We start from the raw sequence: 25,583 nt of genomic DNA on the forward strand, positions 1-25,583 counted from the left end.
AGTTTGCATACAACTGATGTTAAGTTTACAGGTCTATAATTTCCTGGATCTGATTTTTTGCCCTTCTTAAATAATGGGAAAACGTGGGCTGTACGCCAATCCACTGGGACTCTGCCAGTTGCAAGAGAGTCACAAAAGATAAGATAAAGGGGTTTATCTATAACTGAACTTAATTCCCTTAGGACCCGAGGATGCATGCCATCCGGGCCAGGTGCCTTGTCCATTTTTAATTTATTTAGTCTTGCCTTTACTTCTTCCTGCGTTAAGTATTTAATATTACAGTTAGAAGATTGAGACTCTTCCGCCTCTGTAATTTGCAACAGTGCTGTTTCCTTTGTAAAGACAGAAGCAAAGAAAGCATTTAATAACTCTGCCTTACCTTGGTCATCCACCATTGAGTTTCCACCTTCATCCTTTAGGAGTCCTATACAGTCAACCTTTCTTTTTTTAGAGTTGATGTACTTGTAAAACTTTTTTGGGTTAGATTTGATATCCCTAGCGATTTGATTTTCAGCTTCGATCTTTGCTAGCCTAATTTCTTTTTTACAATTTTTATTGCACAATTGTCATATATCGGTTCATTGCCGATATATACATATGTTAGTCAGACGTTACAAATAGTTTCATTGATAGCTGTAATTGTAATACGCTAGGAAATCATACTTGTTGTATATTTATCTGTGTTACGTTCATCTATCTTGATCCTGCTATTTCCTGACTATCCTGTCCTGTCTTGGTGAGGCACGCCATCGCTGCAAACGCATTGGCTACCTCATTCCAGTCTGTTTTATTGTGGACGCTTGCTGTCACTAAGTAGTGGCTAGTTAAGCAAGCGTTCATTCTGTCTACCTGTCCTGATCTCCTCAGTCCTGGTTTATGCGTCTCAGCACTACTTGCGCTGAGACGTTATTACGAAAGTGTTGTTTGTGGCTGTTCGGATCTGCACCGGCTCTGTGCACCACAATCTCCTATTGGAGTCAGTCCTCTCCTCCACTAAACTGGGGATATCCTGATTCCTTGTGCTGGTGTGTGTACCTCCTTCACGTCAGCTTATGTGTTGCATGCTGACGGTGGAGATTACACCTCCAAGCTTAACATTATGGTAGCCCCATTACCAATCCCCATTGTGGGGGGGGGGGGGGGTTCCCAGCAAAAATGACACTGTTTGTTATGGTTCCTGTTCCTTTAAGAAATTTGAGAAACTCAATTCTGAAACAGAAAATGAGTTTTTTTCTGAATGTACCAGGTTCCTGGCCAATCCCGAGCTCCAGGCTACTCCTGTTTCAACGTGGGCCCCCCAGCTAGTTTATGTTTTATTTAAGGGAAGATTGTTTCAGTGGGCCTACGATGTCTTGGATCATACCAATTTAAAAGAGAGACCACTGGAATTTCTAGCGTTTGTGATCCATAACTGGCTGCGCAAAACCGATTTGCCTAGCCCTTTTGATAAGCTCCTGGCAGCTTGTCAATCAGCTGCTCCTTCTACTGCCTACAAAAATAATCAGCAAGCAGATAATTGTTCTGATAACTTTTCTTCTGCTAAGGCAGCAGGGTCTAAAGCCAAACGTAAACGCTCCAAAAGAAAAGCGTTACAATCAGCGGAGTCGTTGCCCTTGGCGACTGCGCATCAGATCTGTAATGAGACTCCGCCAGTAGCAGATAATGAAATTCAGTCACCATTCAGGGGAGTCAAATGGACCTATGAAACTACTAATGAACTTTCATTGCTAGCCAGGGAAAATAAAAGTTCTTGTTTAAATGAATTATCTGAATATGATTATGAAGATATATTACAGAGTATTGAACAGATCAATTTATTCGTGCAGCAAGGGAAATTTGCATACACTACAGTTCAACACTTGCTACAGGTATTGGAGATCCTTAGGAATAAGAAATCGGCCAATCACCTGCTAAATAACCCAATGTATGTTTCTGCCACTAACACATTTGCAAACTATGATCAGCCGGAATGCTCAGCTGTTAAATATGCATGGGATCCTCCATTTGAGAAAGGAGAGATGGAAGCCCTGGTCTATGAATGGAAGAAAGATGCAAGTTCATTTTGTCAGTTTTACAGTGCAAAAAGTGAATTAGTATTGAATGCATGCATTAAGTCTGCCTATAACCTAATAAAAACTGGTGTGTGTGGGTATGACTTTGTGGCTCCATTGATCGATGTGTGGAAGATGATTTTGGACGATTTTTATGCGATTCAATCAGTTGATACCAGGGAAGACACACTGTCAATTGGAGACTGTCCCACTTCTCCAGTTACTGAGTCCCTGCCATGTCTTGTGAATGTTCCTGTAACTCCACCCTGTACCATGGATAACTCAGTGTTACTTCCCAGTAAAACAGAAGCCACTGATACTTTCTTAACTTTGCCCTGCACAAATTTCTCAGCAGAGAATCCAGAGGTCCTGCTGACTTCTGAGTCCAGCCTAGCCAGTACTCATGAGTCTTTGTTCAGTGAAACAGACATTAGAAAATCTTTGCCTGCCTCTGCAAACACTTCTGTAGAATTTACCTGTGTTAATAAAGTTCAACTCCTGTCTGATCCAGCAGATGCCAATAGATGCACTACATTAGTTTCTGAGTCCCAGCAATCCTGTCTAGAAACCTCAGAACCCCAGCATCTGAATTTTACAATTTTACAATTGAATAGTGCTTCAGATGCACAAACTTTGTGTCTTGATCTTCCTGTCTCTACACCTCGCTCTAGTTTCGTGAATAGCTCAGAGCATCTGCTATGTGAACCTGAAATCGTAGAATTATTACCTTGTTCAGAAAATGTTCCAGTGAATTTGCCCTGTACCATGAATTGTGCAGTAGATTTCTCCAATGAAACTCAGGTCACAGAGTCATTATGCTGTCCAGCAGGTGCTTCCATGGTTTTGCCCTGCAATATGGACTGTTCAGTGATCCTGTCCAGTGAAGCTGTGGTCGCAGAGTCTTATGCTTCACCCAGTACTTTGGATACTTCAAACCCTCTAGCAGAGGAGTCTGAGGCACTGCTTACCTCAGTTGGTGTTGCAGTAATATTCACTTGTCTAGCAGCTGTTTTGGAATTACAGTCTGCTCTAATAAAACTTGATGAATTTCTGCCCAGCAAAGCAGAAGCCATTGAAATATTGTCCTCGTCAGCAAGTGTGTTAGATACCTTGCCCTGTACACAGTCTGATTTAATCAATATTGTTGAGTCCCTCTCCAGTGTTGTAACAGCCGAGGGACTCCAGCCCTGTCCTCTGAATGTTTCAGAAGTCTTGCCCTGTAACATGGATAATTCTGACTCGCTGGAAAAAATAGTAGAAATCTCAGAATTTCAGTCCGGGTTAATGAGTGTTTCTGAAACCCAGCCCTGTATCCTGGAAAATTCTGGTTTTCTGCCCGGTGTTGCAGTAGTTCCAGAGTCCCCTTCCTGTCCAGTGAGTTTCTCAGTTTTGCCTAGTTCAGTGGGGATTGCTGCAATGTTGACTTGTTTTGCAGCCCTTCATTAGCTCCAGTCCAGTGTATTTGATGAGTCTCTGTCTAGTCCAGAAGAAGCTATGGGAACCCTGTCTAGTTCAGTGCATACATCAGAAGATTTGCCCTGTCTTGTAAATGCCCCTGAACATGATTTGTTAATAACCCTGCTGGAATCAGCGACATCTAAGTCTGATCCTGCAGTTTTTAGTGAGAATCCAGTAACTGTGAAGTCTAGTCATGATGAATTTTTTTTGCCCAGTTCTGGTTTCGGTCCTGTCTTGACTGACTTTGAGGTTCGCAGTTCCTTGACATGCCCAGAGGTTTCTCTTGTGCCGGTGTGCCCAGATGTGCTTCGTATGCCAGAGTGCCCAGATGTGTCTGTGTTAGCGTGCTCACGTGCTTCCCTAGTGGAGACATGTTCTGATGTTGCCGGTTGGCCTGCATGCCCGGAGATGGTTCTGGTCCCTAAAAGCCCTGATCTTGATGTTTGTCCTTGTGACCCTGACTCTGGAGTTGCCCTGGGTTCCATAGGGGTTCTTGATAGTTCTCCATGTGAGCCTAAGGGGCGTTCTGACCTGTGGGGATCTCTTTGGAGCTTCCAAGTGTTCTGGGAGATCTCTGAGGAAACTTGTCCTGGTACCTTGGACTGGTTCAACAGTGGGTTTTGTGTTGGTAAGGACAGTTCCGGTGGGCATTGCAAAGGCTTTGGCGTTTTTGGACAGTCCTTGGAAGGCGGTGGGTATCGCTCAGAGAGTTTCTTGGGGTTGTTTTCTGGAAGTCGTGGTTCTGATGAGTGTCACACTGAGGCTTGTAGTGCTGACGGGCATGGTTCGGTAGGTTCTGGTTCCAATTGGTCTAGTTTTGGTGAGACTGATTCGGGAATTTGGTTTTGTCGGGCTGATCCGACCTTCATGAATTTTCAGTCAGATCAGTTTGCTGGATTTCCCACTTCTGATTTTTTGGTTTGGGTGGTTCAGGAGAAATATGTCAGTTTTCATAGGCGTCCAGAGGCCGCGTTTAAGGGAGGGGGTACTGTTATGATCACTTCTGCAGCGTTTACTGCTGACTGCAGTGGTATTGCAAACCAAGCAGTTCTAATGTCATTACATGCATTTGCTTGCATAGTTTGGTTTGCACTTAAACTAGTTGCTGATTCCATCTGCAGTCGCTCTGAAGTAAATGACAGTTTAATATGCTTTTGTGTAAACAAACATTGTCTGCTGCAATGGAGGGGAAATCCCTTTCCTGCAGGCTGCATATCATTGTCTGCCTTTTCCTGCTATCAGCCTGTGATTAATTACCATTCACTTGTGTGGGAATCTGCAGGTCTGCTCCCATTGGATGACCTCAGTATAAAGAACTGCTTCCTGCAATGCCTCATGGGCTACCATAGTCTCAGATCCTGTCTGTTACTCTGCCCGTGCCCCACCTCGTTCCTAGTCCGTGTGGACTGCGCTGACTCCTGCGAAGGGGTCAGCGAGTCCTCCTAGTTCTGCTCTTGTTTCTAGAAGTTGTTACTTTGCTTGTCTTGTGTCATATATTGGTTCATCGCCAATATATACGCATACTTGCACGTTTATTATTTTCCTTGTATTCGTGTTACGTTTATACATCAGTGTCGCTGATATATACGTACACGAACTGTTTATATCCTGTGTTCCGTTAGTCAGCGTTCCAGCACGCTGAGCTAGTTATCCTGTTCCTGTTTGTGGATTGCGTTCATCTCTGCGAAGAGATAGCGAATCCTTCTGAGTCCTGTTCCCTGTATTACTCCAGTCTTAGTCAGAGTTCCTGCTTATGTCATATATCGGTTCATTGCCGATATATACATATGTTAGTCAGACGTTACAAATAGTTTCATTGATAGCTGTGATTGTAATACGCTAGGAAATCATACTTATTGTATATTTATCTGTGTTACGTTCATCTATCTTGATCCTGCTATTTCCTGACTATCCTGTCCTGTCTTGGTGAGGCACGCCATCGCTGCAAACGCATTGGCTACCTCATTCCAGTCTGTTTTATTGTGGACGCTTGCTGTCACTAAGTAGCGGCTAGTTAAGCAAGCGTTCATTCTGTCTACCTGTCCTGATCTCCTCAGTCCTGGTTTATGCGTCTCAGCACTACTTGCGCTGAGACGTTATTACGAAAGTGTTGTTTGTGGCTGTTCGGATCAGCACCGGCTCTGTGCACCACAATCTCCTATTGGAGTCAGTCCTCTCCTCCACTAAACTGGGGATATCCTGATCCCTTGTGCTGGTGTGTGTACCTCCTTCACGTCAGCTTATGTGTTGCATGCTGACGGTGGAGATTACACCTCCAAGCTTAACACAGCCAAACCCAACCGAGCCAGCTCTACTGCGCAGACGCAAGTCGCTTGTGCAGTAACATACCTCCCAACTTTATAAGATAAGAAAGAGGGACACTTAAACCACACCCCTAATCACGCCCCCAGCACACCCCTAGTCACACATACTGTAAAAACTTCATAAAAAAATATGCTGTTTTATGATTCAAACCACACTGTCTCATTTTCCTTTATATTAACATTTGAAAATAAGAAATATATACATTTAAAGAATGGGAATAAAATGTATAGTCAATTAAACACACTTTACAGTATCAGATCTGTACATCAGTCCTGAAAGAGGGACAAATGAAGGAGAAAGAGGGACAGAGGGACTGGGTCACCAAAGAGGGACTGTCCTCCAAAAGAGCGACGGTTGGGAGCTATGCAGTAGAGTGGACCCAATTGGGCTCAACTATTTCCACCATAGCCCGAGGGGAAGCTTGTACTGCGTCTGAAGCTCCTACTGCCCCTGCGCCAACAGGCTTGTCAGTAGCATTTTAGGACTGGCCAGGGGGGGAGGGGGGAGATTTCCCCCCAGGCTGCCTCTCATTTAATGATTTAGGGCTGGCCGATCCACCAATCTTTTCGATAATTATTATTGAATCAGATGAAAACTTGTGCTGCCACAAACATACCCAATCGATGATTTGACTGATTTCAGGTGGAAATTAGTTGAATGTATTGATCTGAGATGCTGGGAAATCTCAGATCGATGTGGTCGATCAAGTGCAGCAGTCACGAACGATGAATGTGATGGAAACCCGGGCCATTGTCCCTCAAATTATATTATGACCCCCCTGATGCCTGTGCATTATACTTTACCTGACATGCTGTCCCTCAAGTGTCCTTGCTGTATTTCTGCATTGGCGCCCCACGTGACCGTCGGCATATAGCACGTGGGGCGCATGTGTGACATAATTTGGGCTGGGGCTGCGGTGAAAACAGGCCTCTAGTTTGTACTTTCCCTACAGGCCAAAAGGCCCCAGTCCTCCCCTGCTGGTAGCCTTGGATCCCAGAGGATAAAGAGGATGGGGAAGCCTCATTAGGATCCAGAGGCTTTTCTCTCCCGAAGGGTAAGTACCCCATAGGGCAGTGATGGCTATCCTTGGCACTTCAGCTGTGGTGGAACTACAAGTCCTATAAGGCATTGCAATACTTTGACAGTTCTAAGCTTAGCTCAGGGAGAGAGAGGCATGATAGGATTTGTAATTTTGTCACAGCTGGAGTGCCAAGGTTCACTCCCATTTTATACGTAACTGGGGCTTCCTCCAGCTCACTTTGGCTTAATCGCTCCCCAGTTGCATTCCTCCGCAATCCGGCCCAGTAAATCAGCAATTCAGCGCAGGCGCAGTGTGGCCAAGCGTGCAGCCTGCCCGCGCATGCGCAGTAAGCCCCCGACTCCTGCAGTTACCGGGCCAGTTTGCAGAGGCAGCAGAGGCGGATGGCAAGGAACTAATCAGTGTGAAGGGGGCTGGAGGAAGCCCCAGGTATGTATAAGGCCTCGTTCACACTACACACAATGCCGTCCATATTTCGGCAACGCGTGCAGGAATCAGACGCGCATGACATCAAAAGGGCATAGACAGCATTGTCTGATGTTCACACTGCATGCGTTGCTGACCAGTGCGGTCCGCATACCCATGCTGCACTCATTTTTTACCCAAACGCAGGGCTGGCAATTCACTACAATGAATGGGAATCAGCCACGCAACACATATAAACACAGATGGCATGCGATCGTACGCGTTGCGTTTCAATCACACAGCCATTTCCGTTTGATAATGTGAACAGGGCCTAAAGTTTTTTTATTACATTGTCTCAGGTTTCCTTTAGCGTCTCTTTAATACAAATTGTATGCAACTCGTAACTGGGTCACCCAGATTCAGTTCCTGCCTATTGCTGGGCCTCATGCTTTGTACGCTATATTAATGTATATGCTGAAGTGTTGGAACACCTCCATTCACCATCACAGACCCCATTCCACCCTCCCCTAGCGGTGACCCCCAGTATAACACCCCTCCTCTTCTCACCCCGGGTCCCGGTAACGCCTCCATAATCTCCCACTTCACCGTCCGGTGACGTCACGGCACTTACCTCGCACGGTAACATGACGTCACTTCTCCCGGGACACTTCCGGGCGGACGAGGAAGTGACGTCGGCGTCACTCTACGCGGCCGCGGATTGGCGGCGAGGAGGGGCGGGGCGCGGGCGGAGAGCACGTGAGCGACGTGGGGACGTTACGTGCTGCACGCGCCGTGCCCGAGAGAGACGCTGCGACATCCGACGAGGCCGCGATACCCGAGATACCCGCTGCGGGGGAGACTCAGGTGAGGAGCCCGGAGACCCGCGAGGGGGAGGAGCTCTGCGTGCAGCCTGCCCGCCCTCCATCCATCACTGGGGGACACTGATAGTGATTGCACTGCATGTCATCATCTCCAGCATTGGTGGTCCCATAGAGCAGCATGCAGAGCGGGAAGCCTCTGTGTATCAATGCCATAATTACTGCATTCATCTTTCCCCGCCTTCTGGGGGTGCCATATGCTCATCCTGGAGGTGCCATATGCTAATCCAGAGGCCTCAGTGCACAAGCTCACCTTATATTGACTGCCCACACTGCATATATCGCTCACCACCCCCTGGGGGTGCCATATGCGCCTCCAAGGGCCCCAGTGCCTTCTACTGACAGCCCACACTGCATATATATCTCCCTGCTCATGGGGGTGCCATATGCGCCTCCAAGGGGCCCAGTGCCTTCTACTGACAGCCCACACTGCATATATATCTCTCCACCCCCTGGGGGTGCCATATGCTCTTCCAAGGGACCCAGTGCCTTCTACTGACAGCCCACACTGCATATATATCTCCCTGCCCCTGGGGGTGCCATATGCTCCTCCAAGGGCCCCAGTGCCTTCTACTGACAGCCCACACTGCATATATATCTCCTGGTCCGTGAGGGTGCTATATGCTCCTCCAAGGGCCCCAGTGCCCTCTACTGACTGCCCACACTGCATATATCTCTCCCCACCCCCTGGGGGTGCTATATGCACCTCCATGGGCCCCAGTGCCTTATATTGACAGGCCACACTGCATATATCTCTCCCCGCCTCCTGGGGGTGCCATATGCTACTCCAGGGTCCCCAGTGCCTTCTACTGACAGCCCACACTGCATATATATCTCCCTGCCCCTGGGGGTGCCATATGCTCCTCCAAGGGCCCCAGTGCCTTCTACTGACAGCCCACACTGCATATATATCTCCTGGTCCGTGAGGGTGCTATATGCTCCTCCAAGGGCCCCAGTGCCCTCTACTGACTGCCCTCACTGCATATATATCTCTCCACCCCCTGGGGGTGCCATATGCGCCTCCAAGGGCCCCAGTGCCTTCTACTGACAGCCCACACTGCATATATATCTCCCTGCCCCTGGGGGTGCTATATGCTCCTCCATGGGCCCCAGTGCCTTATATTGGCAGCTCACACTGCATATATCTCCACCCCCTGGGAGTGCCATATGCTCCTCCAAGGGCCCCAATGCCGTCTACTGACAGCCCACACTGCATATATCTCCCCCCACCCCCTGGGGGTGCCATATGCTCCTCCAAGGGCCCCAGTGCCTTATATTGACAGCCCACACTGCATATATCTCTCCCCACCCCCTGAGGGTGTCATATGCTCCTCCAAGGGCCCCAGTGCCTTATATTGACAGGCCACACTGCATATATCTCTCCCCGCCTCCTGGGGATGCCATATGATACTCCATTGTCCCCATTGCCTTCTACTGACAGCCCACACTGCATATAACTCTCCCTGCCCCTAGGGGTGCCATATGCTCTTCCAAGGGCCCCAATGCTTTATATTGACAGGCCACCCTGCATATATCTCTCCCCACACCCTAGGGGTGCCATAAGCAACTCCAGGGGCCCCAGTGCATCAAGCTTACCCTATACTGATAGGCCACACTGCGTATATCTCTCCCCACCTCCTGGGGGGGGGGGGCATATGCTCTTCCAGGGGCCCCAGTGCACCAAGCTTACCTTATACTGATAGGCCACACTGCATACTATCTCTCCACCCCCTGGGGTGCTATTTGCTCCTCCAGGTCACAAGCTAACCCTATACTGACAGACACACTGCATACCATCTCTCCCCGCCTCCTGGGTTTCCCATATGCTCCTCCAGGGGCCCCAGGGCACCAAGCTCACCCTATACTGACAGTCCACACTGCAGATTATTATTATTGATTTAAAAACGCCCAACATATTCCGTGGCACTGTACAAACAAATGAGCATGGGGTACAAAATAATACAGACAAATGGAATACGCCAGTATGCAAAATACATAATTGGTGAGAAAATACAGAATTGTTAAAGAGAACCCGAGGTGGGTTTTACAAATCCTAATTGCATACAGAGGCTGGGTCTGCATATAATGCCAGCCTCTGCTGCTATATTATCTCCCCCCAGGCCCCCCCCCCCTCCTGCGCTCTGCTGTGCCCACCAAAGTAAACCGCTATGCTAGCGACCCACAGCGTGTCACCAGCAGGCTGTTTACATGTATACTGTCGTTCTCGCTGCTCCCCCGCCTCCTCTATGTTGCCGCTCCCTGCCCGTGTCCCTTCTCTCCAATCAGCGGGGAGGGAAGGAAGCAGGCGGGGGAGCAGCGGAGAGTGATGGCATACATGTAAACTGCCTGCTGGCGACACGCTGTGTGTCGCTAGCATGGCGGTTTACTTTGGTGGGCACAGCAGAGCCCTGGGGGAGATAATATAGCAACAGAGGCTGAGCATTATATGCAGACCCAGCCTCTGTATGCAATTAGGATTTGTAAGACCCGCCTCGGGTTCTCTTTGATGGTGACAAAAGTAACAAGATGAATAAAATGAATAATGATTTCCAAGACACAAAAAGGTGAAGAGAGCCTAACCCTTGTGAGCTTACAATTTAAAGTTGTGTGTGTGTGTGTGTGTGTACGGGACGAGGTGGGGTAGTATACAATAAACGTACCTAGAGGCAGTGTGTTTTAGGATGTCTAGTAGGAGTTAACTTGGCTTTAGGACAAAGGGGAAGTGGCCTAAGGCAGAGCGTATGCTTGTTGGAACAGGTGAGTTTTAAGAGAGCGATTAAAGGTAACAAAGGTTGGAGAGTGACCGATGGGTTGCGTTCAGTACAGATTGGAGCTGTGCCAGTCTGTTAGTTGGTAGTCCACATAGTATGCTACAATAGTCTAGATGATATGCTAATACAGGGGCCCAGTGCACCAAGCTCACCTATACTGACAGCACACACTGCATACCATCTCTCTTCATCTCCTGGGGGTCCCATATGCTATTTTAAGGACACAAAAAAGTGCAAGGGGCCCCAGCGCACACAGTCCTTTATACTGACAGTCCACACTGCAGACTCTCTCCCCACCTCCTGGGAGTCCTCTATGGAAACCCCATTCCTTGCATGTGTAAGGAAGAAAATATAGAGCAGAAAGTTCAGGTGATTTATTCAGCATAGAGATCCATGACAATCTGTGCACCCATAAGCACTGGCAACCCGGTATGTGCTGTATTTATACTTTAAAGCAGTTTGTTATGGAACTCGATATTGAATAAATCACCTGCAGTTTCCTTCCTTTGCACCCAGCAGCAGTCCTGTATCTTTTCTTCCTTCGACATGCATTATAATTCCTCCAGACTTTTGATACTGAGCAAGCACAGGGACAATGCTGTCATAACTGGGTGCCCTGCATACATATACAGCCACTTTCTCCTTTCACTGCATGGAAATCCCCCACCTTCCCTCCTACAATCTCCTCTGTGTTTGGGAAGGAGGAGTATATGTCACCAGAAACCAGAGGTTCTTACCCGCCATGTGTTTAAAGAGTAACTGTCAGGCTGCAGAAGCTAATTTAAACCTCTATTCTCCTGTGTTAAACAGTTTAGAAGGAATCCCAAAAGCCATTAGTGAAGATAAAAATCTCAGTTACCTTGATGTGTGCTTATCAGTAAGGCTGTTATAGACCCATAAGGACGCAAGCCGCATACTAAACTGCAAAGCATTCTGGGGCCCTCCCCTCGGCTGCTAATGAGAAGTTACAGCAGCTTGTAATCAGTCCAGCGCCTAGCACTGATAAATCTCTGGGCAGAGTACACTGCAGGAGTCAGCTATTGTTCCTAGCCACATGGCTCATTAATATTCACTGCACACTGTGTTGTTCAAGTAGGAGCTTATCTGTGATCAGGAAGCAGGCAGGACATGACGACACATTTGACAGAAAAACATGGAACCTGCCATGAGCTGTCAGGAGCATCTATCTCTGCATATACTATATACAAATTCTGTGAAATCCAAACGTGGACAGTGAAATGCATATGTAATGTAAGTACAGCCAATCTTTAGCTACTGATATATGTGTTTATTTTCTCTGAGACCTTATACCTAACAGCTCCTCTTTAAAGTGGACCCAAATTAAAAATACAAGATTTCAGAAATAAAATCTATTTTCTAAATTATAATAATTAGCAGCCTTTTTTCAGCTGCATGATAACAAATATAAAATATTTTACATTTATTGGAGGAACCCCTCCCTTCCTTTCATATTGCCGGGACAGAATCCGGCAAACTGGTGGAGTAGAAGGTGTCTGGCAAAGGAGGAATTGCTAATGGCTGCCACCTGTCTAACCCTAGTTATGAAAAGAGAAAGGTGAAAAGCATGCACTGAAATGCTCATAGGCTTGAAGGTGTGTTTATTTATCTTTGTATGTGTCAGAGTGGTGCAACTAAATATTTTGAATTAAAAAAATGTTTGGTTTGGGTCCGCTTTAAGGTAGCCATATGTCACTTGAAGTATGTGCAGATCAATCATGAGACAGATCCCATGCACCACAGACCAATTTCTTTTAGATTTCAGCATGCCTGGCCTCCCCTCAAAAGTCAAAGCATGCCCCCCTGGTGCCCGTGCTCAGTCTCGCTTTCCAGAGCGACTTCTATCCCTCTCCAGTGCTTGACGTCTGTGCGAGTGCATGTGCCACATGGCACCAGGCCCGTGTAGTGACCTCACACATACGCCTTTGGCGTGTGGAACAGGAACTTGCAGGGCCGGCGGACACTGTAGAAGGCCAGGAGTCAATGGGCATGGGGGTAACACTTACACTGGGGGAGGCACCAGCCAGGGTTATGTTGGTCATCATGATATTTAAAGCTGTTACCACCACGCACCTTATCTGTCCTGTCTGAGGATCACCTCTCTGTTGCCTTATCTATCTTGGTTTGATTTTGATGACTCCCTTTTTTATGATGGTCCTATGTGTCGTGTGTGTGTGTGTGTGAACCTCCTCTCTGTACTTCCATCTGTCATATTTCATGACTAATTGCCTCTCCTTAATTGTTGATCCAATCTATGAAGCCTCTTGCATGAGGACCTCCCCAGTTTGTATCCCCATATTTTACTTCTCATGTGTAATGTCCTCCCTTTTCTTTAGACACATTTGCCATGTCTGAGGACCTCTCCTATCTTTGATTTCATTGGTCATGTCTACGTACCTCCTCTATCTGTAATCTCATCTGTTCTAAGAGGATCTCTATCTGTGGTCGACTTCCCGTGGCATGTTACCTGTTGCACCTAAACACTTCCCACAACTAATATTGAGGAGGTCCTCACGTGACTGATGGGACCACAGATAGAGGAGGTCCTCACGTGACTGATGGGACCACAGATAGAGGAGGTTCTCACGTGACTGATGGGACCACAGATAGAGGTCCTCACGTGACTGATGGGACCACAGATAGAGGAGGTCCTCACGTGACTGATGGGACCACAGATAGAGGCGGTCCTCACGTGACTAATGGGACCACAGATAGAGGTCCTCACGTGACTGATGGGACCACAGATAGAGGAGGTCCTCACGTGACCGATGGGACCACAGATAGAGGAGGTCCTCACGTGACCGATGGGACCACAGATAGAGGTCCTCACGTGACTAATGGGACCACAGATAGAGGTCCTCACGTGACCGATGGGACCACAGATAGAGGAGGTCCTCACGTGACCGATGGGACCACAGATAGAGGAGGTCCTCACGTGACTGATGGGACCACAGATAGAGGTCCTCACGTGACTGATGGGACCACAGATAGAGGTCCTCACGTGACCGATGGGACCACAGATAGAGGTCCTCACGTGACCGATGGGACCACAGATAGAGGAGGTCCTCACGTGACCGATGGGACCACAGATAGAGGAGGTCCTCACGTGACCGATGGGACCACAGATAGAGGAGGTCCTCACGTGACCGATGGGACCACAGATAGAGGAGGTCCTCACGTGACCGATGGGACCACAGATAGAGGAGGTCTTCACGTGACCGATGGGACCACAGATAGAGGTCCTCACGTGACCGATGGGACCACAGATAGAGGAGGTCCTCACGTGACCGATGGGACCACAGATAGAGGTCCTCACGTGACCGATGGGACCACAGATAGAGGAGGTCCTCACGTGACCGATGGGACCACAGATAGAGGAGGTCCTCACGTGACCGATGGGACCACAGATAGAGGAGGTCCTCACGTGACCGATGGGACCACAGATAGAGGAGGTCCTCACGTGACCGATGGGACCACAGATAGAGGAGGTCCTCACGTGACCGATGGGACCACAGATAGAGGAGGTCCTCACGTGACCGATGGGACCACAGATAGAGGAGGTCCTCACGTGACCGATGGGACCACAGATAGAGGAGGTCCTCACGTGACCGATGGGACCACAGATAGAGGAGGTCCTCACGTGACCGATGGGACCACAGATAGAGGAGGTCCTCACGTGACCGATGGGACCACAGATAGAGGAGGTCCTCACGTGACCGATGGGACCACAGATAGAGGAGGTCCTCACGTGACCGAGGGGACCACAGATAGAGGAGGTCCTCACGTGACCGAGGGGACCACAGATAGAGGAGGTCCTCACGTGACCGAGGGGACCACAGATAGAGGAGGTCCTCACGTGACCGAGGGGACCACAGATAGAGGTCCTCACGTGACCGAGGGGACCACAGATAGAGGAGGTCCTCACGTGACCGAGGGGACCACAGATAGAGGAGGTCCTCACGTGACCGAGGGGACCACAGATAGGCACTTAGGCAGGAGCGAGGAAGCCCTGGGAAGCCTCTACAGGTTCCAGAGGCTTCCCTCTTCTTAGTTAACCATTTCCTTTTTGACCCGAGCCTTGGCTCGACTTCACTTTAAAGTGTAGCAGAGCTGATCAAAAGAAACCGGTTTATACAAACGTGGGGCTTCCTCCAGCCCCATCCGCTCAGATCTCTCCCATGCCGCCATCCTCCACTGTCTGCAGCTTTGGGAACCGGGTCCTGTCACTTACATCAGTCAGACAGACTATGCCGGAGAGGTGCACCCTCTATGTATCTCTCCAGCAGCTGCTGAAGAGATACGCAAACAGCGCACTTCACTTGACTGGCTCAGACTGACGGAACTGACAGGACCCGGTACCGAAGCTGCGGGAAGCAGAGGACGGCGGCGTGCGAGCGATCCAAGCTGATGAGACTGGAGAAAGCCCCACGTATGTATAAAATGACTTCTTTTTATCAGCTCTGAGTCCCTTTAAATAAGAAGGCACCAGACTCAATTGCTTTTGAGTTAGGATTTTGAATTGTATTCTTTGTGTGATGAGCAGTCAATAGAGGGACTGTCAGTGGGTTAGCAGTAGAAAAGCAAGAAGGGGATGAGTCATGCGGCAAAGTTCATGATAGACTTGAGCCAGGGCTGTGAAGTCGAGCAGTCGGAGCAATTTTGGGTACCTGGAAAGTCGGTGGTTTCAATAAACTGAGTCCAATGATTTTTTGTACCAACTCCACAGCCCTGACTGGAGCGGAGCTACAAAACACACAAACTGATTTTTATCAGATCAACAATTAAATTACCCGTTAGAGAATGTAGAGATATAAAATATAACTTTTATTAATTTATACTAAAACCATATTTGATATATTTTTCCTTATAAACCAAATGAGATAGGTGTATTTATATTAGAAATCAATATATGACCTATGGGTCCATATAATACTTGATCCCACCTATTCCTCACTAAAGATTGCTTAGGTGCTATTTACAATTCCCCCCACCACAAATCCAATATGTTTCAACCCCCTCTTATGGGGCCGTCGTCAGGGACAAAAGTGCTAAGTGCTAGGGTATAGAGTGCATAAGAACATTACATTGCAATCATTATATACAGAAAAATAAAAAAGAGAGCTGTGCTCCCAAGCTCAGTCAAGCATCAACTGAGACGTGGTGCTTAACAGCCTTATATACTGGTCAGATGGGTGGGACTGGGTAATTTTGTATCCACCCTCCAGAGGAATAATCCTATTGGCTGCAGCATCTATCCATCAACCATTACATTGTGCTCATTGGCTGCCATATCCTCGGCAATGATGCGGAAAAACACTGTTTGCAATTGTGCTATTGTTCCCAAAAAAACATGAGTGTGGTAAGCGCAGCTGTAAGAATCATGTCTCTTACCAGCGGACTCCCTCCTATAACGCCGGCTGATATCGGCAAACGCCGTCCCTTTCCCCCATAGGAAAGCATAAGAGGCCTCCCATTGGTCAATAGCTTCTCATGTGCCTCCTACACTGCTTACGTCACAGGACTCCGCTCATCCCTCATTGGAGCGCTCGTGAGTAGTTTCCATTGGAGGATTCACTCACAATCGCCGCCCCTCCACCAATCAGCACTCGTTTCGCTCGTAGCTGCATTGTTTATAAACAATGCAGCTCATCTTATGAGCTTAGAGACTATATATTAGTGGCAATATTACGTAAAGTCATAAACGGGGGAAGTAATGCTCCATGCATACAGGCTCTCAGATACTTTGTAGGGATTCTCTCTCTCTCTCTCTCTCTCTATCTATCTATCTATCTATCTATCTATCTCTCTCTCTCTCTCTCTCTCTCTCTCTCTCTCTCTCTATATATAGAGAGAGAGAGAGAGAGAGAGAGAGAGAGAGAGAGAGAGAGAGAGAGAGAATCCCTACAAAGTATCTGAGAGCCTGTATGCATGGAGCATTACTTCCCCCGTTTATGACTTTACGTAATATTGCCACTAAAATATAGTCTCTAAGCTCATAAGATGAGCTGCATTGTTTATAAACAATGCAGCTACGAGCGAAACGAGTGCTGATTGGTGGAGGGGCGGCGATTGTGAGTGAATCCTCCAATGGAAACTACTCACGAGCGCTCCAATGAGGGATGAGCGGAGTCCTGTGACGTAAGCAGTGTAGGAGGCACATGAGAAGCTATTGACCAATGGGAGGCCTCTAATGCTTTCCTATGGGGGAAAGGGACGGCGTTTGCCGATATCAGCCGGCGTTATAGGAGGGAGTCCGCTGGTAAGAGACATGATTCTTACAGCTGCGCTTACCACACTCATGTTTTTTTGGGAACAATAGCACAATTGCAAACAGTGTTTTTCCGCATCATTGCCGAGGATATGGCAGCCAATGAGCACAATGTAATGGTTGATGGATAGATGCTGCAGCCAATAGGATTATTCCTCTGGAGGGTGGATACAAAATTACCCAGTCCCACCCATCTGACCAGTATATAAGGCTGTTAAGCACCACGTCTCAGTTGATGCTTGACTGAGCTTGGGAGCACAGCTCTCTTTTTTTATTTTTCTGTATATAATGATTGCAATGTAATGTTCTTATGCACTCTATACCCTAGCACTTAGCACTTTTGTCCCTGACGACGGCCCCATAAGAGGGGGTTGAAACATGTTGGATTTGTGGTGGGGGGAATTGTAAATAGCACCTAAGCAATCTTTAGTGAGGAATAGGTGGGATCAAGTATTATATGGACCCATAAGGTCATATATTGATTTCTAATATAAATACACCTATCTCATTTGGTTTATAAGGAAAAATATATCCAATATGGTTTTAGTATAAATTAATAAAAGTTATATTTTATATCTCTACATTCTCTAACGGGTAATTTAATTGTTGATCTGGAGCGGAGCTAGACGGTTAGCGGGCTGGCCACTGAGGGAGGTGCAGTAACCAAGACATGAAACAATGGGCACATGCACAAATCCTTTGGTTGTGTCCTGGATAAAGGGACCAATGCAGGAAATGTTATTTAGGTGGAGGTGGCAGATAGAATTAGAATCAATTTATTTCGCCAAGTACGTTTGCACCTACAAGGAATTGGTCTTGGCAGTTGCTTAAAAAACGCAAACCCAAACAAAAAAAATACAAGGACGGACAGTATGTATATTACAAGTCAAGGACAGTATGTGAGTATAGTGGCAGTAAGTAAGGTGAGAATTGTTCATTTTCAATTCTGTGCTGATTACTTTCAGTCCTAGCAGCTCTAGCGTGGTTCAGCATTAAGTATGGCTACTGCCTGGGGAAAAAAGCTGTTCCTGTGTCTGGAGATTTTAGTTGCGATTGACCGGATTCTTACTCCTGAAGGCATGCGCTGGAAGATGGAGTGAGCTGGGTGGGAGGGGTCAGAGGCAATTTTTGTTGCTCTTTCTGCACCTGCTAGCGTAAAGATCCTGCAGGGAAGGTAAGCTACAGCAAATTATCCTTTCCGCTGTTCGGATGATGCGCTGCAGCCTCCCCTTTTCTTATGCTGAGCAGGAGCTGAACCATACAGTCATAGATGATGTTATGGTGGATTCGATTATTGCAGTGTAGAACTGAACCATTAGATTTTTAGGTATGCCAAACTTTCTCCGCTTTCTTGACGACAGTGGCTGTATTGTTATCCCATTTTAGGTTGTTTGAGATCGTGGACCCAAGACACTTAAATGACTCTACCTGGCTTATTGTGGATCCATTTATGGTTAAGGGGAGGTGCTGGAGGGGGGGGGGGGGGAGATCTCCTAAAGTCTATTATCATCTCCATGGTTTTGAGAGCATTTAGTTCCAAGTTGTTGCTGCTGCACCAGGAAGAAAGCTGTCCCACCACATGCCTGTATGCAGACTCATCCCCGTTTTGTATGAGACCAACTACTGTTGCGTCATCTGCAAACTTCAGAACCTTAAAGAGGAACTGTAACGACAAAACGGCCCCTGGGGGATACTCACCTCGGGTGGGGGAAGCCTCAGGATACTAATGAGGCTTCCCACGCCGTCCTGCGTCCCTCGGGGGTCTCGCTGTAGCCCTCCGTGCAGCGGTGACGCAATATTTACCTTCCTGGCTCCTGCGCAGGCGCTCTGATGCCTCTCGGCTCCGAAGTAGGAGGAAATACCCGATCGCCGTCGGGTCTGCTCTACTGCGCAGGCGCAAGTTTCCGGCGCCTGCGCAGTAGAGCGGACCCGACGGAGATCGGGTATTTCCGTCTATTTCCGTGCCGAAAGTCGCCACAGCGCCCCCGCTGGAGCCAGCAAAGGTAAATATTGAACTGACAGTCGGCACAGTCGCCGGCTGTTCGGAGGGCTGCGGCGAGACCCCCGTGGGACAGAGGACGGCGTGGGAAGCCTCATTAGGATCCGAGGCTTCCCCCACCCGAGGTGAGTACCCCCCAGGGGAGGATGGATCAGTGGAGATGCAGTCATTGGTGTAAAGTGAGTAGAGCAGGAAAGCATACAGCCCTGGGGAGCATCTGTACTGACTGTCAGAGAGCTTGATGTGTTTCCCCCAAGTCTAACATGCTGTCTTCTGTTTGTTAAGAAATTGGTTATCCATTTTCCGATGGATTCAGGTATGTGTAACTGGGAAAGCTTGCTGTGTAGCAGTGATGGAATTATGGTATTAAATGCAGAGCTGAAATCTATAAATAAAATCCTGGTGTAGGTTTCTGGGGTGTCTAGATGCTGTAGTACATAATGCATACACATGTTCACGGCATCGTCTGCGGATCTGTTAGGCCTGTAGGCAAATTGCAAAGAGTCCAGCAGGGTATCTGTGATGGATTTCAGATAAGCCATTATCAGTTTTTGCTTGCATAACCAATGATGTCAGGGCAACAGGGTGCTGATGTGTTGTTTGACCAAATCAAGCCAAGTAATACACCTAGGTTATTACATTGATTGTTAGACCACGTAGGAGTCGTATAACGTGGTGGAAAAATTTCTTTTTCAGGTTTGTCCGATCTCTATAGTCAGACATTCGTTGTGCCCACCAATAAACTTGCAGATATAGGTTTGAGGCATGTATACTATTTGTATTATTGCTCTGCAGGTTTGACCTTTCTCAAGCACAATGTACAATGGGATCGGCCTACCTACTCCGAGGGGCAGCGGCACCAATGGCTACGTTCAGAGGAATCTGTCATCAGTCCGCCATAAGAAGGATCGGACAGACTACAAGTCTGAGGAGGAGCTTAAAAAGCTGGAGAGTCTTCTGGTTAAGAAGCCCAACCAAGAGATCTTGGATCATGAGCGGAAGAGGAAGGTGGAGTTGAAATGCTTGGAGCTGGAGGAGATGATGGAGGAGCAGGGGTAAGTATGCTGCGCCTGCCTCTCTACTCAGGACCATGTTAGTTTTTATTGTGCTTTCTGTTTTAAAATTAAACCTGTAATTTAGCAAAAACAAAACAAAAATACCTTGAGAGGGTGAGGACTGGATCCTAAGGACACTTCCCCGCGTACGAGAGGAATTGGCGCGGGAGACTTGGGCACAGGATACAGCTGGTATATGGCTGATCCTGCTGCTGCACATGTCCCGGCCGTGTTAAATACTATTCCCCCTCCAGGCCGCCATGGAGGGTGGGGAATGAAATAATTCGGCTTTCAGCAATTGCTGGAGGCCGAATTATAGTGTTTTAAAAGTAACCTCAGCTCCGTCTTCTGACGGCGCCGAAGTTACTCCCCAGTGCGCCCAAGTCTCCTGCACTGGATTCACTGTGTTCGCGTTTCCCCTGTCTCCCTCCACCAGCCTGATCCTGTGCTGGGACCCTGATACAAACAGGTACAATAATTACAATTGCCTGCGCAGGAGCATTAGCGCCTTTCCCCGCGGCACATTGCGGAAATGGCTGAGCCCGATCAGGACTGCTCTATTGCCCAGACGGCTCGTGCCTGCGCAGTAGAGCGGACCAAGTCAGGCTCGGCTATCACTGCTGGAGTCCGAGGGAGGACTACTACTGTACCTGCGCAGGACCAGCAACAAGCAGTGTCAGCACTAGATCCCCTCCTCTGAGGAGGATGAGGGAAGCCACTTTAGGATGCAGAGTTGTCCCCCCTCCCAAGGTAAATACCCCCTGGGGCACTTTTTTCCCTTCAAGTACATTTTAAAGAGGAAAGGTAATGACATTTAGTAGAAGGTAATACATTAGTCAGGATACCTATTTTTATGGCACTGAGCACCAATATACTTTTTTTTCTCTCTCATTTACAATGAACCTTCCCATAAGGGAGGTCTAAAACAAAACACAGTATGCTGTTGGGGGGGGGGGGGGGGGGGGGTTTGAGGTTTACGGGGAGCGCCATTACTTGCCTATGGGGGACTGCTTCCAGGGGAGGCAGCCAGCACTATACGCAGCTGGCCGCACTTCAAATTATCTACCTTTTTTATAGTGAGCTTCAGGCTGCAGTGCTTGCCACAATGGGGGAGGTTCAAGGTAAACCGGTGCTCAGTGCTTATAAATTGTTGTGTAACCCAGTGATGCTTCGCTTAAAGGACACCCGAGGCGAAAATAAACTAAACAATTGTATCTATCTTCCTTCTCCTAATAATGATTTTTTTAAGACATTCCACAGTTTTATTTTATGTTTAAATCTACTTTTTAAGTTTTAACTGTTTTGTTTTTGGTCAATGACACATTCAATGAAGTATGCCAGAGCTAAAATCTATTGACCCTTTTTATCACTTTCCTGCTATTTTCTGCTAGGAAAGTGTTTTATAGTTGGAATTTCTTAGGTCAAACTGTAGTCACTTCCTGACTGAGTCAGCCACTTACAAACCGGATATTTAACTCTTTCAGGCAGAGAAAGAAAAAAAAGGAACACAGCATAGTTATTTGTGTGCTAGGCACTATACATACCCATGTCTATCTCATTATGTCACATGTCACCTCAGGTATCCTTTAAGCAAAGTTATGCAACATTCTGCCCAAGAGCACTCTGGGAGATCAGGTGCTGATCACTTCATGGTGGGGGTGGTTCCACAATGATTTAATTTGCCAGCAGTAAAGATGCTGGCATCACTGATAAATTTCAGAATGTAAATCAGAGAGAGGAAAGATTTGACTGGCCAAACACTGACTAAATTTTCTAAGTTAATATTTAAAAAAAAAAGTTCCTGTTTAATTTAAACCAACCCCAGTGGGGTTGTTCTGCTTGTTAGCACAGGTCACGTCTGTTCTGACTTGCCCACTCTCGCCCCTCCTTTCCTCTGCAGGTACAGTGAGGCGGAGATCCAGGAGAAGGTGGCCACCTTCAGATTGATGCTTCTGGAGAAGGACCTGACAGCCAGTAAAGAGGAGGAGAAGCTGAAGGCTAAGTAAGTCATGTCTAAGTTCCTTGGATATTCTCAGCACCCCACAAGCTCTTTGTTGCCCTTTAAGGCCTCCTCAAAACTATGGAAAGCCAACGTTCAAACACAGTTTCTCGTTTGTAAACAGACTCAACTTGTTGGTGAGATTTCCCCTTTCCGAGGTTCTGTGTAAGAACAACCTTATAATAGCATTCTGCAGTTTGCTGCACATATGACATTGCCAGGATCCCCACCTCTCTGCTGGTCAGCCTGCCTGGTGAGCAGGAGATGCTGTTGATGGCCTTATAGGGAATACTTGGGTACAAACCCTGGACCAGAGATGTCTAGTGAGACAGGACACCGCCTTGCTGCCATGCAAGTGTTGGTAATGGTTTATGCGGTGCAGGCTAGAGAAGCTGAGGCCTCTGTTCACTGTGAGCCGGATGCTGGAGGGACTGTGGGAGAGGCAGGCGCACAGGAAGGATTCTGGGTAACCAAGAAACTCCTGATTCTCAAAACAATTGTGCTCTACACTAAGCGGCCACTTGCGTTAAAGCTGTCATGCAGAACTGCGCTGCCTGCAATAAGCTGCTACGTGCAAAAGTCACACACCACAACCCGCCACACTAAACCACTGCCCGCAACTGTGACACTCGCACTAAGCCGCCACCTACAAGTGCATCCGTGCACACGTCACAACTGACACACCAAACCATTGTCCACACTAAGCTGCCGCTGCCCTTACTACGTCCTCTTTTACACTATATGCTGGAAAACAGATGCATTTTAACTTTCCATAGCAGTGCACTGTGAAAAAGCTTTTAAGTATGTGATAACTCCAAATCATAACAGAAAAAGTTTTGAATGCAGGATTAGCATCTTTATCACTTAATACACTCTGACCAGTTGCTGTTGAAATTTGATTTGTATGGTGACAATGCCGCTTTAAAGAGGATTTTTAAGGATTGAACTGCATTCTAACCAGTAGCTGTGACCCCCCCCCCCCCCCCCCCCTTTCCCAAGAGAAATCTTTACCTTTTCTCAAATAGTTAATCAGAGAGGTCTGTATCACTGATATTGTGATGAAACCCCTTCCACAGTGTGATGTCATGACCATGGTCCTGACAGGTTGCTGCATTGTGGGAAATAAGGGCTTTTTCCAACTTCCAAGCAAGCAATATCTCCCTCTGCATAGAACTCTCAGTAACAAACATTCTGTACGGATCAACTGGCAGAACTAAGTTTTCACCACCAGTGATAAATTTCAGAAGTTAAATCGGGGAGAGCAAAGATTTTACAATGAGCAAACACTGGCTAAAACTATAGAGAATATTGTAAAAAAAAAAAACTGTTTTATGCATTGTTTTCTATACAGTTTCTACAGTTTACACTAGTGTGCTGCTATCCGCATTGTTACTGAAAAGCGGACAGAAGGCACTAGTGTGCTCACGCCCTAAGCTGCCGCCCACAGGTCTGATGCATTCTTACAGCCTTCGGATAGGGTAGCCCTGATCATTACTATTATATATTGATGTTTGCGCTGAAGCAGCTCTTCCAGTTTATGTAGATTGTAAGCCCTGACTGATGACTTTCATCCTCCTCTACCCGGGATTTGTGATTTTCAGCGCTAAGGAAACTGCTGAAATCACAGCCTGGTGAGAAGCAGAAGGAGACTCCGGGGTGCAGAATGCACTGTACTAACCTATCCTCTCTCTTCCCAGCATTTCTGAGACCCACCAGCTGGCTGAAGCCAATGAGAAGAAGAATGAGCGCTTGCGGGCAGCATTTGGCATAAGTGACAGCTACGTAGATGGGAGCAGCTTTGATCCAGCCAGGAGAGCACAGGAGCAACAGAAACAGCAACAGCAGCAGAAGTCCTACAAGTAAGGAGGCAGCCATGTTGTAGGGGTGGTTCCCTTGTCCTTACTGATTTACAAAGTACTATCTGGACAAAATGTTCTCACTACTAAGAATACAAGCTTGTTTGTTAGCGTACTCCTAGATAACTTCATTCTGAGCCAGGTGGCAGCTGCTCTGATCTCTGACGCTGTCATAGAATATAATGTTAATTACGGCTATAGGGGGATTTCTCGCGAAATCACTAATTCGGGTACCAGCATTATGTGTTCAAAAGGACAGATGAGGTAGTATCAGTAGAGGAATATGTGTTCCCCTGGATTACCTAGCGCAGGAAGTGTCGTCTCTCGGCTTCTCCCTGCACACAAATTCCAGCCGCCGGCCACATATTTTGCCTGGGTTGTGCTCGGGATTGTGGCATGGAGTGAAGCGGGCAGGAGTTTCATCAGCTGCTGTTTTGTTTTCCAGCTTTGTTGCAGACTCTGAGAGCTCTCGCTCACCATCTCCCTCCAAACACAAGAAGAAGAAGAAAAAGAAAGAGCGAGGCCGGTGAGTGCTCAGGGGAGGGGCCTGTGCAAGAGGCGGAGCATGTTTGTCCTGTAAGGCTGCTGCAGCATCTTGAAACAGTGGTTTCCTGCAGTAATGCGCATGAAATAAATAGTCCCAGGAAGCAGCTAGGGATGGTCAATGAGATGCAAATGATTCTGAGTTAATGCTCGATTGTGCAAATGTATGCAGCTTGAAAGTGGTTCAAATAAACCTAGGTGAAGTTCGATTGGGTTATTTTCAATTTACATAAATTTGCATACTCATACATCAACTTGGAATCATTTGCATCTCATTGACCACCACAACAGTCAGTACACTGTCTTCACTTGGACACTATCAGACAGTTTAGTTTTGATGTATGCACATTTTGATGTGCTGTGTCCCTTGTGTGACTGTGTACATTTAGTATTGTAAGTTAGTGTTTGACGTGAGCCGTAGTTGATCACTTTAGGCCAGTGATCTGCAAACTTGGCTCTCCAGCTGTTAAGGAACTACAAGTCCCACAATGCATTGCATGAGTCTAACAGCCACAGTCATGATTCATAAGGGCAAATGCATTGTGGGAGTTGTAGTTGCTTAACAGCTGGAGAGCCATGTTTGTAGATCACTGACTTAGGCTGTTGGTTATAGTAGAAACAGCAGGTGCCAGGTGAAGTAACTTGCCAGCAATTGAGTATTATAATGCACACACCCACCAGGGCTGTGGAGTCGGAGCAATTTTGGGTACCTGGAGTTCGGTGGTTTGTTTCATAAACTGAGGAGTCGGATGATTTTTGTACTGACTCCACAGCCCTGACGCCCACTATCGGCTAGACTGCAGCAGCTATTTTCGCCCTAAGTGTTTACTAAGCTGAAGCAACTTCCACCTGTGTTGCTTCAGTCTACCTTCAAGTCGGCAGTCACAGCCTAATATGCTGCTGCAAGCTGGGGGCGGT

The 25,583-nt window shown here is 47.4% G+C and overlaps 2 protein-coding genes across 3 annotated transcripts in view; one reads left to right on the forward strand and one right to left on the reverse strand.

The window, feature by feature from the left end:
- THOC6 (THO complex subunit 6) overlaps nucleotides 1-7,980 on the reverse strand; it is a 35,039-nt gene extending 27,059 nt beyond the window's left edge. Inside the window, exon 1 of one of the 2 annotated variants that reach the window (XM_068244090.1) lies at nucleotides 7,910-7,980. In XM_068244090.1, the coding sequence (XP_068100191.1) occupies nucleotides 7,910-7,924 (15 nt within the window). In that variant the 5' untranslated portion in view covers nucleotides 7,925-7,980. Of the gene's footprint in view, nucleotides 1-7,845 lie in introns of both variants that reach the window. The other variant, XM_068244089.1, reaches the window with a different exon arrangement.
- Nucleotides 7,981-8,035: 55 nt separating this feature from the next.
- SRRM2 (serine/arginine repetitive matrix 2) overlaps nucleotides 8,036-25,583 on the forward strand; it is a 54,157-nt gene continuing 36,609 nt past the window's right edge. Inside the window, exons 1-5 of the mRNA XM_068244079.1 lie at nucleotides 8,036-8,142; nucleotides 20,008-20,267; nucleotides 22,168-22,269; nucleotides 23,964-24,125; nucleotides 24,568-24,648. Of these exons, the coding sequence (XP_068100180.1) occupies nucleotides 20,029-20,267; nucleotides 22,168-22,269; nucleotides 23,964-24,125; nucleotides 24,568-24,648 (584 nt within the window). The 5' untranslated portion in view covers nucleotides 8,036-8,142; nucleotides 20,008-20,028. The remainder of the gene's footprint in view (nucleotides 8,143-20,007; nucleotides 20,268-22,167; nucleotides 22,270-23,963; nucleotides 24,126-24,567; nucleotides 24,649-25,583) is intronic.

Source organism: Hyperolius riggenbachi, chromosome 7 (assembly GCF_040937935.1).
Source record: "Hyperolius riggenbachi isolate aHypRig1 chromosome 7, aHypRig1.pri, whole genome shotgun sequence".
Classification (NCBI taxonomy): domain Eukaryota; kingdom Metazoa; phylum Chordata; class Amphibia; order Anura; family Hyperoliidae; genus Hyperolius; species Hyperolius riggenbachi.